This window comes from Ursus americanus, chromosome 6 (assembly GCF_024610735.1).
Source record: "Ursus americanus isolate L20-20 chromosome 6, mUrsAme1.1.p, whole genome shotgun sequence".
In the NCBI taxonomy this organism is placed as follows: Eukaryota; Metazoa; Chordata; class Mammalia; order Carnivora; family Ursidae; genus Ursus; species Ursus americanus.
This window is the reverse complement of record NC_142132.1, coordinates 55421979-55437462: the sequence shown is the minus strand read 5'-3', so window position 1 is coordinate 55437462 and position 15484 is coordinate 55421979. Positions and strand designations below refer to the sequence as shown.

At 37.4% G+C, this 15484-nt stretch overlaps 1 protein-coding gene across 2 annotated transcripts in view; it reads left to right on the top strand.

The window, feature by feature from the left end:
• Positions 1-15484, top strand: part of VPS26A (VPS26 retromer complex component A) — a 34562-nt gene that overhangs the window by 15572 nt on the left and 3506 nt on the right. Inside the window, exons 3-7 of one of the 2 annotated variants that reach the window (XM_045783397.2) lie at positions 449-524; positions 1684-1840; positions 2434-2598; positions 4891-4997; positions 13490-13558. In XM_045783397.2, coding sequence (XP_045639353.1) covers positions 449-524; positions 1684-1840; positions 2434-2598; positions 4891-4997; positions 13490-13558 — 574 coding nt within the window. The remainder of the gene's footprint in view (positions 1-448; positions 525-1683; positions 1841-2433; positions 2599-4890; positions 4998-13489; positions 13559-15484) is intronic. The other variant, XM_045783398.2, reaches the window with a different exon arrangement.

Sequence of the window (15484 nt, the reverse complement as noted above, 5' to 3'; positions counted from 1 at the left end):
AATAATACATAAAAAAGGAATTCTAATAATATATTTTTGGTTAAAAAGAGCTGAAAGTGATCTTTTAGGTAACTTCTTGAAATTAGTAGTGATTACCTTACATTAAATGCTGTTGTATAGAATTGTTTAACTATTTGACCAGAAAACACATTTGACTGATTGCAAATTTCCCCCTTTTTTTGATTTGAGTCTTTATAGTTCTCCAATTTATAAAGGATTCCTTCCTAACAAAGCAAGTGCTTTTAAGCGTATGTATAAGTGATTGTATACGAGTAAGTTATACCTTCTCTGGTGCTGTAAAGTCGTAATGATCTAGGTATGTGGTGGTGTCTCAAACTTAAGAAATGAATACCTGAAATACTTATATATTGTATTCATCTGGAAGGAATCTATTAGTAGGCCCACTCAAAGGATTGTTAACATCTTTTACAATTTCATGTTTTGGCAGGTAAACCTAGCCTTTAAGCAACCTGGAAAGAGGCTAGAGCACCAAGGAATTAGAATTGAATTTGTAGGTCAAATTGGTGAGTTTTAAAATAGTATTACTTTTTTTTTTTTTTTTTTTTTAATGATAACTGAGTTTGAAAGGGTTGGATTTGGCACTTAAAATCTTGAATTATAGAGATCAGCTTCGTGGAAGGAAGGAATCGATTTTACATAATAAAAGAGAAGATTTATTTTATAAACATTAAATCATGTTTCTTTGAATTGTATTAAATGATACTTGACTCATCCTGCCTTTATTTGTTATTAAACTTAATTACTAAAAATGAAAGGAGTTATGTAAATTACGAGCCTTGAAAAAGAATTCAAGTAAATTAGTTGACTCAGTGAAATTTCCATCTGCCTACATTTTTCACCAGCTTTACAATTACCAGTGTCACCTCATCCTTCACTTTCTAATTACCCATGCCATTTGTCTTCCTAACCTAGTGTGTGCTTGTAGCCAGACTCACCTGTCAAAAAATTCCATGTGAAAAGGAAAGGTGTAATTTCTACTTGACGTAGATCAGCTTGTGTACATTTCCACACATATATTTCAGAGGCATTCTTGGTTTAGTAGGAGTTAAACTGTATAAATCTTTTGGTACTACAGATTGAAAAACAGAAAAGAAAATGGGTCTTTCTAATACAGTATATGTAGCTAGGTTTTAAATCTAGCTTTCTAAGATGTACTATACATTTTTAAAGTATCAAAATTGGAATCAGTAGATACGTGTTTATGTGTTTATTCTAGATGAGATTATAGTTGAGGGGCAAGCTATACTAATTCACTGTAGTTGATAAGTCTTTTGTATATTATAGTATTAATCAAAGTAATATATTTGCCTAACTAAAGCAAAACAACAAATGGTTTTTGCCTTGAAGGGAGGAAGTTCAAATAATTGCTGGAAATGTGTCTGTTAAAGTAGCTTCATTTTGGGCAAGCCCTAACTACATTAAAGGAATGAATACATCTTTTATAATAGAAATTTTCATTGTGCTGTGTGGCTTGAATATTTTTGTGCCTCGGTGGAGCATAATGAGGAAGATAATGGAATTTATATCATAGGTGTAGTATATTAGAGACAAATCCAGCTAATTCTTTTGGTAAAAATTATTTGCTTTGGAGGTAGAAGTTTGGGTTTTAATGAAATAGATATTAATTGTAATTGGTCTTTTTTGCTTTTTAAAATTTTGTAGAACTTTTCAATGACAAGAGTAATACTCATGAATTTGTAAACCTAGTCAAAGAACTAGCCTTGCCTGGAGAATTGACTCAGAGCAGAAGTTATGATTTTGAATTTATGCAAGTTGAAAAGCCATATGAATCTTACATCGGTGCCAATGTCCGCTTGAGGTATGAATGTGTATTAACAACTGTAGATGGTGTCAAAACCAGAAAGTAATGGCTACTATTGAATGTCTTATTAGAACTTCTCATTATAATTCTGGACTGACGGACTTCAGATTTTTAAGAATTCTGCCAAATATTTTGTTTTGTATAGCTAATGTTCACCTGAGGTAATAAGAGCCTTCTATCATAGATTTAGAGAACGCCATCATGGGAAGTTTTAGTAATATACTTCCTTTGTATGACTCATCCCCTAGGTACTTCCTTTTGTCTTGTAAACAGAATTACGTCAAAATCCATTAGTTTCCCAGCAAATCTCATTTGGTATATGGTAAGAAGTGATAGAGATTTCCTCAGGAAGGCATGACCATAGCACTTCAAATGCATCTAAAAAGTACATACGCTCTTCTTAAAATTGCACTTTGTATTTTTTTTTTTTTTTTGATGGTGGGGGCGTTTAAAGATTAGAACTCTTTCGTGAAGTAGTTGATCCCAAAGGATCGGCAGGGAGAAAGCTGGAGTTGCAGTTAATGTTTGCTTATTTAAAACACTAAAATTTATCATAGGAGATTTAACTTCTCTCTCTGTTGACTTTGTAGGTATTTTCTTAAAGTGACAATAGTAAGAAGACTGACAGATTTGATAAAAGAATATGATCTTATTGTTCACCAGCTTGCCACATACCCTGACGTTAACAATTCTATTAAGATGGAAGTGGGCATTGAAGATTGTCTACACATAGAATTTGAATATAATAAATCAAAGTAAGTACCTTTAAAAACAGATAACTTTAAATGTTCAGGGAAAATTAAGAAATAAGCTTTTCAGGTCTTTGTAAATTGGTCAAAGTAGGGATAGAATTGACATTAATTTGATGTTAACAGCCCAACAAAATCTCTGAGTGGAAAGACTATCTTCTTGACCCAGTACAGGTGTCTTTCATATTCAATTCCTATTAAGTCTCTGCCTGGTCATTTTTTGTAGAGGATCTTACCATCTCAGAAGGCAACTAATCCCTTCTGTCTGTAAAAATTTTCCTTACTGGGTTGGTATAACTTTAGCCTAGTCATCTCTTTAAAGCTAAACAAGAATACTTTTTTCTGACTACATAACCAGCAGGACATTTTCATTATTGAAAATGTTGGCAATGACGGGGCACCTGGGTGGCTCAGTCAGTTAAGCGTCTGCCTTTGGCTCAGGTCTTTGGCAGTGTAAAAGATTACATTTTAAATTTTATTTTTTAAATTAATTTTGCCCCTTAATCACAATATCTCTTGCGTATCTTTTCACGAGAGAGGGAAAGGTATATATTTATGTTTATGTATGTTGTATTTTTACAGAAACGGGCTCCTGTTTTTATTGTTTAATGCCTTGTTAAACTTTATTATGGAAAAATTCAAGCATAGACCAAAGTGTATGAACAATACAGTGAATCCTCAGGTACCCAATGCCCAGTTCCAGCACTTGTCAGTACACAGTCAGATCTGTTTTATCTGGATCCAGCCCCCACACTCCCAATAGATAATATTGAAGCCAATTCCAGACATAGAATTTCATCCATAAAACTTGTGTATCATTTTAAATATAATACTGTTATATCTAAAATATTAATAATTTCCTAATACCTGTACATATACAGTCAATGTTCATGTTTCCCTGATTGGCTCATAAAATGTCTTTTCTCCCCCCACACGCATGTTATTCACATCAGTATCCAAACAATATTTGTTGGAATCCAGGGCATCCGGACACATTGCATTTGGTTGTTTGACTCTTAAATTTCTTTTAATTTATAAGTTTCCCTCCTACTTTTTTCCACTAAAGTTTATTTGTTGAAGAAATGGATATATGTTCTTTTATCCCCTTCCTGTGTACTCTTCTGTTACATGACTTTTATTAGTTGTCACTCACCAGTTTATATCCCTAAAAATGGATATAAGCATGCCTTCAGAGTCTTAAATTATATTGTTAATAAAATTGTCAAATTGTTTAGGACCTAAATGCTTGTCACTGGAAGCCTCCCTTCAGGCCGGCATAATTACTTTGATCAACTCCTGGAATATTATTTTGAGATTAAAACCTGGAAGAAGGTTAAAAAGCCCTCTGGGGATTGTAGTAATTTCTGGGTTTATTGGCATGTCATTTCAGAGTACATGGGAAAGGACTTTGATGACTAGATATCATAGCAACAAACTCAACCTGTGGAGTCTCTCTTTGTGGGCAAGTGCTTTGGTGGCTGCACTATTCTAGCACTTAGAGTAATAAGGACACTAAACTCTTGTATAGAGTTTTAATGTTCAGAAACATCTTTATACACCAAATAAATATTGCAAGCATAACAGTCTTAATTTTCTGTGCTTAAATTCTTTGGAAACTTACCTCTAAGTAAAGTACCCTTAAGTAAAGGACTAACCTCTAAGTAAAGTTAATCAGGCTAATTCTCCCCTTTGAGGTATATTGATAGCCAAGTAAAATCTTGATTCCTATTTTTATAGTAAAATGGTGAATACTTTTTTGAAAAAAAAAAAAAAAAGAACATTAAATAATATGAATAGTCAAAATGGTATTTTTAAATTTATTTATTTGAGAGACAGCATGAGCAGGGGGAGGGACAGAGTGTGAGGAACAACCAGACTCCCCACTGAATGGGGAGCTGGACGCAGGGCTCGATCCCAGGACCCTGAGATCATGACTTGAACTGAAGGCAGATGCTTAACCAACTGAGCTACCCAGCTGCCCCCAAAATGGTATTCTTAAATAGTTACTGTCATAAAGATGTCTGTTTCACTCTTTTTAAGATTTATTTATTTATTTATTTTATAGTCAAAGGAAGAGAGCATGAGTGGGAGGGGCAGAGGGAGAAGGAGAGAGAATCCAAAGCAGACTTAACACTGAGCGTAGAGCCCAACATGGGGCTCAGTCTCAAGACCCTGAGATTGCAACTTGATTCGAAACTAAGAGTCAGAGGCTTAACTGACTGCGCCACTCAGGTGCCCCTTTTTTTTTTGTTTTTTTAAACTGATATTTGGTAAATGAGTTATGTTCTTTCCCCAAAGGTATCATCTAAAGGATGTGATTGTTGGAAAAATTTACTTTTTATTAGTAAGAATAAAAATCCAACATATGGAGTTGCAACTGATCAAAAAAGAGATCACAGGAATTGGTAAGTCAAAAAGAGTATTTGAATTAAAATTCCTGTTTTAAAATTTTTTGAATCTTAAAATATTGTTTAGATATATAATACATACACATATTAGATACTAACTTTGATACTTAATATTGCATAATATTTATGCTTTTTTAAAAATTAATTTTTGAATAGGTTTTAAATTCACATCGTTCAAAAATCAAGTATAAAAGACTATAGTAAAAAGTATCCTATTTGTGTACTCCAGCTACTCATAGGTCATATGTTTATGTTTTAAAATGCTTCTTGATATTTATATGTATACAATAACTATCTCTATATTATACCCTTCCCCCTGCTTTTAAGTTAAATGTGTATGTACAATATATATTTTGCTTTTTCGCTTAATATATCATAGAGATCTTTCCGTATCAATGTGTAGAGTGCTTCATCATCTTTTTTATAGTATTCCTTTCTATGCATATACTAGAATTTAACCAGTCTGCTACAGGTTGTTTCTACTCACTTGCTATTCCAAACAGTGATTCACTTAATAATGTCATTTTGCATGTGTGCAGGTTGGTGTGTGTGTGAGTTAAAAATATTAAAAGTACAATTGTTATTTCAAAAGAGTGTATTCATTTGTAATTTTGATACATATCAGTTTGTCCTCTTTATGGGTTGTACCAATTTGTATTAATATCAGCAAGGAATGTAGAAGAATGCCTCTTTTTCCTCTTACTCTTTTTTTTTTTTTTAAGATTTTATGTATTTATTTGAGTGAGAGAGAGAGCATGAGCAGGGGGAAGGGGCAGAGGGAGAGGGAGAAGCAGACTCCCTACTGGGAGTCTGATGAGGACTCTGGGATCATGACCTGGTCTGAAAGCAGACGCTTAACTAAGACACCCAGGCGCCCCTTTTCCTCCTATTCTTATCAATACAACATTAGAAACTTTTTAGCTGATCTGATGGGTAGGGGAAGAAAGTTCCTTGTTGTAGTTTTAATTTAGTTTTCTCATTCCAAATGAAGGTAAGTATCTTTTCATGTGTTTAAAAGCTATTTGTATTTCTTTTCTGTACACACTGCCTGTCCATATCCTATGTTCCATCTCCATTGGATTATTAGTCTTTTCTTACTGATTTGTAGAAACTCCTTATATATTAGGGAAATCAGTTCCTTTTTCTGTATTAAAAGCAGCAAAAGAGGCACTTGGGTGACTCAGTTGATTAAGCATCTGCCTTCAGCTTGGGTCATGATCCCGGGGTCCTGGGATCGAGCCTCGCGTTGAGCACCCTGCTTCCCCCTTTCCCTCTACTGGTCTCCCTGCTTGTGCTCTCTTGCTTGCTCTCTCTGTCAAATAAATAAAGTCTTTAAAAATAAACAAACGGGGGAGGAGTTAAGATGGCGGAGGAGTAGGGGACCCCTTTTTCAGCCGGTCCCCTGAGTCGAGCTGGATAGGTACCAGACCATCCTGAACATCCACGGAATCAGCCTGAGACGCAGGAAGATACATCTGGATCTCTACAAATGAACATCTCCAGCGCTGAGTATTGAGGTACGAAGCGGGGAGCCGTGAAACTGCGCACAGATATCGGAATATAAACGGAAGGGGGAGGGAGCCGCTGCGTTTGGGCGCCGGGAAGCGGTAGCCACCTGCACGGCGGAGTGGGCGGACTCGTGGACCGGCACCCGCTAGAGAGCAGACTGAAACCGTGGGCTGGGGAACGCGTGCGACCAGACTGAAAACCGGAGCTCTGGTGCGCTCACTGGAAACAGACTGAGACCGGGAGCTCCGGGAGCGCACGGGGGGCGGCTGGCGGCTGGCGGTGTTAGAGAGACACGCCTGTTAGAGAGACACGCCGGCCCTGGAAGTGAGGGCTGGGACACTGGGTGTGGGGTGCACATGCTGGGACGCTGCAGGCTTGAGCAGCACCAACAGAAACAGAGTTAAAGTGGCCAGAACATCAGTGGAGAACGGTCCACGATCCCTCTGTTCTGAGACAGAGGCTGAGATTCGGCCACTGCTGCTCTGACTCTCAGAAGAGGCACAGCAAACCGCCAGGGAAAGCCACCAGAGAACAAAAGCCTGGAAACACTGGCTCACAGGGTGCCCATCCCCATCCCCCCTTGCAGGGGACAGGGAGACTCTACCCAAACAGGGTTGCCTGAGTATCAGTGCGGCAGGCCCCTCCCCCAGAAGGCAGGCTGAAACATCAAGAAGCCCACATCCCTAAGATCCCTATAAAACAAAGGTGCACGGCCTGGGTTGCGGTCAATAATTTGGGCTCTGGACAACCCCACAACCTCTCCTCATCAGAATGACGAGAAGGAGAAATCCCCCCCAGCAAAGAAAAGACAATGAGTCTGTGGCCTCTGCCACAGAACTAATGGATATGGATATAACCAAATAATCAGAAATGGAGTTCAGAGTAACAATGGTCAAGATGATGTGTAGACTTGAAAAAAGTATTAACAAAAATGTTAATGAGAATATAGAATCTCTAAGGGCAGAAATGAAAGTGAATCTGGCAGAAGTTAAAAATTCTATGAGCCAAATGCAGTCAAAACTAGAGGCTCTGACGGCCAGGATGAATGAGGCAGAAGAACGTATCAGCGAATTGCAGGATGGGTTAGTAGAAGAGAAAGCTAAAATAGAATCTGGACTCAAAAAAATCCATGCTCAAGAATGTAGGTTATGGGAGATTACTGACTCAATGAAACGTTCCAATGTCAGAATCATCGGCATCCCCGAGGTGGTGGAGAAAAACAGAGGTCTAGAAGAGATATTTGAACAAATTGTAGCTGAAAACTTCCCTAATCTAGTAAGGGAAACAAACATTCATGTCCAAGAGGCAGAGGACCCCTCCCAAGCTCAACCACGACAAACCTACACCACGTCACGTCATAGTGCAATTCGCAAATATTAGATCCAAGGATAGAAAGCGGCCAGGGCAAAGAAATTTCTCACATACCAAGGCAAAGGTATCAGAATTATGTCAGACCTGTCTACACAGACCTGGAATGAGAGAAAGGGTTGGGGGGGCATTTTTAAAGCTCTTTCACAGAAAAACATGCAGCCAAGGATCCTTTATCCAGCAATGCTGTCATTCAGAATTGATGCAGAAATAAAGACCTTCCAGAATCGCCAGTCATTGACCAATTTTGTAACCATGAAACCAGCCCTACAGGAGATATTAAGGGGGGGTTCTATAAAGGTAAAAAGTCCCCAAGAGTGATACAGAACAGAAAGTCACAGCCAATACAAACAAAGACTTTACTGGCAACATGGCATCATTAAAATCATCTCTCTCAATAATCAGTCTCAATGTAAATGGCCTAAATGCTCCCATAAAATGCCACAGGGTTGCAGATTGGATAAAAAGACATGACCCATCCATTTGCTGTCTACAAGAGACTCATTTTGAACCTAAAGATACATTCGGACTGAAAGTCAAGGGATGGAATACCATCTTTCACGCCAATGGACCTCAAAAGAAAGCTGGGGTAGCAATTCTGTTATCAGACAGATTGGATTTTAAACTAAAGACTATAGTTAGAGACAGAGAAGGGCACTATATTATTCTTAAAGGATGTATCCAACAAGTGGATATGACAATTATAAATACATATGCCCCCAACAGGGGAGCAGCAAGATACACAAGCCAACTCTTAACCAGAATAAAGAGACATATAAATAAAAGTACGTTAATAGTAGGGGACCTCAACACTCCACTATCAGAAATAGAGCATCCATGCAGAAAATCGGCAAAGAAACAAGGGCTTTGAATGCCATACTCGACGAGTTGGACCTCATAGATATATATAGAACATTACACCCAAGAACCAAAGATTACTCATTCTATTCTAATGCCCATGGAACATTCTCAAGAATAGACCATGTTCTGGGTCACAAAACAGGTCTCAACCGATACCAAAAGATTGAAATTATCCCCTGCATATGCTCAGACCACAACGCTCTGAAATTGGAACTCAACCACAAGGAAAAATTTGGAAGAAACTCAAACACTTGGAGACTAAGAACCATCCTGCTCAGGAATGATTCAATAAACCAGGAAATCAAAAATCAATTTAAACAATTTATGGAGACCAACGAGAATGAAAACACAACGGTCCAAAGCATGGGATACTGCAAAGGCAGTCCTAAGGGGGAAATACATAGCCATCCAAGCCTCACTCAAAAGAATAGAAAAATCTAAAATGCAGTTTTTATATTCTCACCTCAAGAAGCTGGAACAGCAACAGAGGGACAGGCCTAATCCACGCACGAGGAAGCAGTTGACCAAGATGAGAGCAGAAATCAATGAATTAGAAACCAGGAGTACAGTAGAGCAGATCAACAGAACTAGAAGCTGGTTCTTTGAGAGAATTAATAAAAATGACAGACCACTGGCAAGCTTATCCAAAAGAATAGAGAAAGGACCCAAATTAATAAAATTATGAATGAAAAAGGAAAGGTCACAACCAACACCAATGAAATTGGAAGGATTATTAGAAACTTTTATCAACAGCTTTATGCCAATAAATTAAGCAATCTGGAGAGATGGAGGCCTTCCTGGAAACCTATAAACTACCAAGACTGAAACAGGAAGAAACTGATTTTTTAAACAGGCCAATTAATTATGAAGAGATTGAATCAGTGATAAACAACCTTCCAAAAAACAAAACTCCAGGCCCATACGGTTTTCCTGGGGAATTCTATCAAACATTCAAAGAAGAAATAATACCTATTCTCCTACAGCTATTTCTAAAAATAGAAACAGAAGGAAAGCTACCAAACTCATTCTATGAGGCCAATATTACCTTGATCCCCAAACCAGGCAAAGACCCCATCAAAAAGGAGAATTATAGACCAATTTCCCTAATGAATATGGACGCCCAAATCCTCAACAAGATCCTGGCTAATAGAATCCAACAGTACATTAAAAGGATTATCCATCATGACCAAGTGGGATTCATCCCTGGGAAGCAGTGGTGGTTCAACATTCGCAAATCTATCAGTGTCTTAGATTTTATCGAGAAGGAAAAATGCAAAAATCATATGATTCTCTCAATAGATGCAGAAAAAGCATTTGACAAAATACAGCATCCTTTCCTGATTAAAACCCTTCAGAGTGTAGGGATAGAGGGTACATTCCTCAATCTCATAAAAACCATCTATGAAAAGCCTACAGCAAATATCATTCTCAATGGGGAAAAGCCGAAAGCCTTTCCCTTAAGATCAGGAACATGACAAGGATGCCCACTCTTGCCACTATTATTCAACATAGTACTAGAAGTCCTTGCAACAGCAATCAGACAACAAAAAGGGATAAAATGTATCCAAATCGGCAAAGGAGATGTCAAACTGTCTCTCTTCGCAGATGACATGATACTCTATATGGAAAACCCAAAAAAATCCACTCCCAAACTATTAGAAGTTAGAGAGCAATTCAGTAATGTGGCGGGATACAAAATCAAAGCTCAGAAATCAGTTGCATTTCTATACACGAATAATGAGACTGAAGAAAGAGAAATTAGGGAATCCATCCCATTTACAATAGCACCAAAAACCATACGTTACCTTGGAATTAACGAGAGACATAAAGGACCTATATTCTAGAAGCTATAAATCACTCTTGAAAGACATTGAAGAAGACACAAAAAGATGGAAAGATATTCCATGCTCATTGATCGGAAGAATTAACATAATTAAAATGTCTGTGCTACCCAGAGCAATCTACACTTTCAATGCTATCTCGATCAAAATACCAATGACATTTTTCAAAGAACTGGAACAAATAGTCCTTAAATTTGTATGGAAACAGAAAAGGCCCCGAATCGCCAAGGAACTGTTGAAAAGGAAAAACAAAGCTGGGGGCGTCACAATGCCGGATTTCGAGCTGTACTACAAAGCTGTGATCACAAAGACAGCATGGTACTGGCACAAAAACAGACACATAGACCAATGGAACAGAATAGAGAACCCAGAAATGGACTCTCGGCTCTTTGGGCAACTAATCTTTGATAAAGCAGGAAAAAACATCCGGTGGAAAAAAGACAGTCTCTTCAATAAATGGTGCTGGGAAAATTGGACAGCTACATGCAAAAGAATGAAACTTGACCACTCTCTCACACCATACACAAAGATAAACTCCAAATGGACGAAAGTCCTTGATGTGAGACAGGAATCCATCAAATCCTAGAGGAGAACGTAGGCAGCAACCTCTATGACATTGTCCAAAGCAACCTTTTTCATGACCCATCTTCAAAGGCAAGAGAAACAAAAGATAAAATGAACTTGTGGGACTTCATCAAGATAAAAAGCTTCTGCACAGTCAAGGAAACAGTCAAAAAAACTAAGAGGCAGCCCATGGAATGGGAGAATATATTTGCAAATGATGCTACAGATAAAAGACTGGTATCCAAGATCTACAAAGAACTTCTCAAACTCAATACGCAAGAAACAAATAAATCATAAAATGGGCAGAAGATATGAACAGACACTTTTCCAATGATGACATACAAATGGCTAACAGACACATGAAAAAATGTTCAAAATCATTAGCCATCAGGGAAATTCAAATCAAAACTACACTAAGATACCACCTTACGCCAGTTAGAATGGCAAAAATTGACAAGGCAAGAAACAACAATTGCTGGAGAGGATGTGGAGAAAGGGGATCCCTCCTACATTGTTGGTCGGAATACAAGTTGGTATAGCCACTCTGGAAAACTTTTAACAAAAGTTAAAAATTGAGCTACCCTATGACCCAGCCATTGCACTACTGGGTGTTTACCCCAAAGATACAGACGTAGTAAAGAGAAGGGCCATATGCACCCCAATGTTCATAGCAGCATTGTCCACAATAGCTAAATCGTGGAAGGAACCGAGATGCCCTTCAACAGATGACTGGATTAAGAAGTTGTGGTCCATATATACAATGGAATATTACTCAGCTATCAGAAAGAACGAGTTCTCAACATTTGCTGCAACATGGATGCCACTGGAGGAGATAATGCCACAAGTGAAATAAGTCAAGCAGAGAAAGACAATTATCATATGATTTCTCTCATCTATGGAACATAAGAACTAGGAAGATCGGTAGGGGAAGAAAGGAATAAAGAAAGTGGGGGGTAATCAGAAGGGGGAATGAAGCATGAGAGACTATGGACTCTGAGAAACAAGCTGAGGGCTTCAGAGGGGAGGGGGTGGGGGAATGGGATAGGCGGGTGATGGGTAGTAAGGAGGGCACGTATTGCATGGTGCACTGGGTGTTATACGCAACTAATGAATCATCGAACTTTACATCAGAAACCAGGGATGTACTGTATGGTGACTAACATAATATAATAAAAAAACATAAAAAAAATAAACACAACAAAAATTTCCCCAGTTTGCCTTGCTTACTATGGTTTTTGCCATGTAGAAGTTCTTTTTGTTTGTGTAATCAAATTTACCAGTTTTTCCTTTTATAGACTCTAGGTTTTGTGCCACAGAAATGCCTTTTTCACACTGATGTTCTAAAAGTAATTGTGCTTGATTCTCCTAAAATAATATACTTTGGGGATTTTGTTTAAACTTTTAATTTCTTTGAATTTGTCTTGTTACGGATTCAACTTTAGTTTTTTCCAGATGACTAGTTGCCCCAGAATTATTTATAATTGCTTTTTAATTTTAATTAGTGTGTAGATTTAATTTGTCTCATTTGTTGGATTTTTGCTGAAAATAATTTTAGGCAACACGTTTTAAGAATTTATCATTGGAAACATAATTAGAAACATCTGTGATTTCTTATTCTCCATTTTCACCTGCTAATAAAAGTTTAAGTGATTTAAAGATATTAAAATCAAATGTCAGATTCTTTTTTCTTGTTTAAAAGGAAATTAGTTAAACATTTTTTTTGGTTAAAAATCTTGCTGATTCTAGAAAAGTTTAAATAAAAAATAATCTGTACTCATCATTCAGAACAGAGTTTAATTGTCTTTGCATATTATATATTTTACAACATTGGGATCATTAATGTATGTTTTGGTATACTTTTTTTATTTCTCATATCATTGACTTTTTACAGATGTCTGGGGTCAGATAATCTCTTAGAAGATGAACACCGAAATTTAAAAGAACTATGTCAGTCCAGTACTCAGTTTGATGTTTTCTCCATGTTAGAGTTAACTAACTCTGAAAGAAAACATTTTGGGTGTTGCAGAGAAAACTAGCGTGACAGTGGTTATTTCTTACGTGTATTGCTAGTTTCTGTTTTAGTAGATACTAGAAAGAAGGAACTCAATGGAGAAGATACTTTCTGAACTATATATTTGGTAAGAAGAGAGTGAAACGTTCAGTCAAGTGATAAGTATGTTAGGTGTGTATCAAGAAATAGAATGATTTTCACAAAATGGGAAGATAAATTTACTAAAATAATGTAGTTGGAAAATAAGATACGAGGTTGGAAATTATATTCTGGAAATATTTAACTTAATGTCATTTACATTCTTTTTTTTAATGTCATTTACATTATTGTGCTAGGACCCAGTACCACCACAGAAACAGAAACAATTGCTAAATATGAAATAATGGATGGTGCACCAGTAAAAGGTAACATACTTTTCATTTACTTCTTTTTTGTGATAGGTGGTACAAACAGCAGTGTTCATAGCAGTTTAGTTTGAAAGTATTTTTGCAGTGTAAAAGTATCTGTGAATTCTTAAATGATTCTAACAGTGTTTTTAAGATCATCTTTGTATAGATACTAAAAAACTGTAAGAGTACTTCCTAGTCTGAGATAAGGTTTAATTTTTTACTCAGTTTTAATTTTAGTATTTAGGGACGCCTGGATGGCTCCGTTGGTTAAGCCTCTGTCTCTTGATCCCAGCTCAGGTCTCGATCTCAGGGTTGTGAGTTCAAGGCTGGCACTGGGCTCCATGCTGAGCATGGAGCCTACTTTAAAAAAAGAAAGAAAGAAAATTTTAAATTTAGTATTTAGAAGAGACATTTATATATTATTTCTTCTTTAGTTCTGAATTTGTAATATTTTGATTGTCTTCTGTTATGATAGTTTATCTTGGTAAGCCTTTTTCTCATGCTGAATACAAGGCGCTGTATAGCTGAGCATTAATTTCTGTGGGATTTCTTGTCCCCAAGAAAACAAGCAGTTCCATTATTATCTTCAGTATCCAAGATAATGAAGCCAGAATTTATAATTTTACTTTTTTAAAGATTTTTAATTTTTTTTTGAGTACTCTCTATACCCAACATGGGGCTCAGATTTATAACCCTGAGATCAAGAGTCACTTGCTCAGGGTGCCTGGGTGGTTCAGTCAGTTAAGCGTCTGCCTTTGGCTCAAGTCATGATCCCAGGGTTCCAGGATCCAGACCAATGTCAGGTTCTCTGCTCAGTGGGGAGCCTGCTTCTCCCCCTCTCTCTGCCTGCCACTCTCCCTGCTTGTGTGCGGGTGCGCGCGTGCGCGCTCTCTCTCTCTCTGTGTCAAATAAATAAAATCGTAAAAAAAAAAAAAAAAGTCACATGCTCTACTGACTGAGCCAGCCAGGTGCCCCAGTATTTATCATTTTACATTATATCTTTGGCTTTTTCTTACTCTGTTAGTAATTATTTCAAAAAGTAGCTATCATTTACTGAGTGCCAACTATAGATGAGGCATTGTACTACGTATCTCTTATTCTGCAGATTAAACTGAGATACAAGAGGTTAAAAAACTTGTTAATGGTAAAGTGTAGGAGAGGCAGAACTTTACCCATCTTAGATTTTCAGCTGGGACTCTCAGAAGGATAGATTAATAAAGGGGAAAAAAGTTTATTAATGCGTGCAGTGCACATCATGTGGGAAAAACCTCAAGAAAAAATAATTCAAAACAGGGCTTAGATTTTCAGCGTATATAGCATCTTCAAAAGAACAATAATTTTCGAGATCTAGCTGGACAAAGGAAAGTAGTTGCAGGCTTCCAGAGGTGTGGCAAGCTGTGTGAAGGTAAATAAATCTAAGGGAGGAAACAAATGGAATAAGGTTTATTTGCTGATTCCTGATCAGCCATCCCTGGGCTGATGGGACTATCTTCATTAAAGGGAGAATTTATAGCCTGCCTTTAGGCAGAAGATGGGGAGCCTTTTCTGCTCTTTGCTGCTTCTTAATTGCCTTCAGCTCAAAATAATTTTTATGTCAAAGAGGCAGATTTTGTGGTGACATAATCTGGTTTCCTTTAATAGCTAATCATTGCAGAATTGGTGTTGGAGCCAGGTCTTTTTTTTTTTTTTTTTTAAAGATTTTATGTTATTTATTTGACAGAGAGACAGCCAGTGAGAGAGGGAACACAAGCAGGAGGAGTGGGAGAGGGAGAAGCAGGTACCTAGCGGAGGAGCCTGATGTGGGGCTCGATCCCAGGATCATGCCCTGAGCCGAAGGCAGACGCTTAAGGACTGAGCCACCCAGGCGCCCCGTGGTCTTTCTAACTTCAAGACGTGTGTGTGTGTGTGTGTTTGTGTGTACACTCCTGTTATGCAACATTA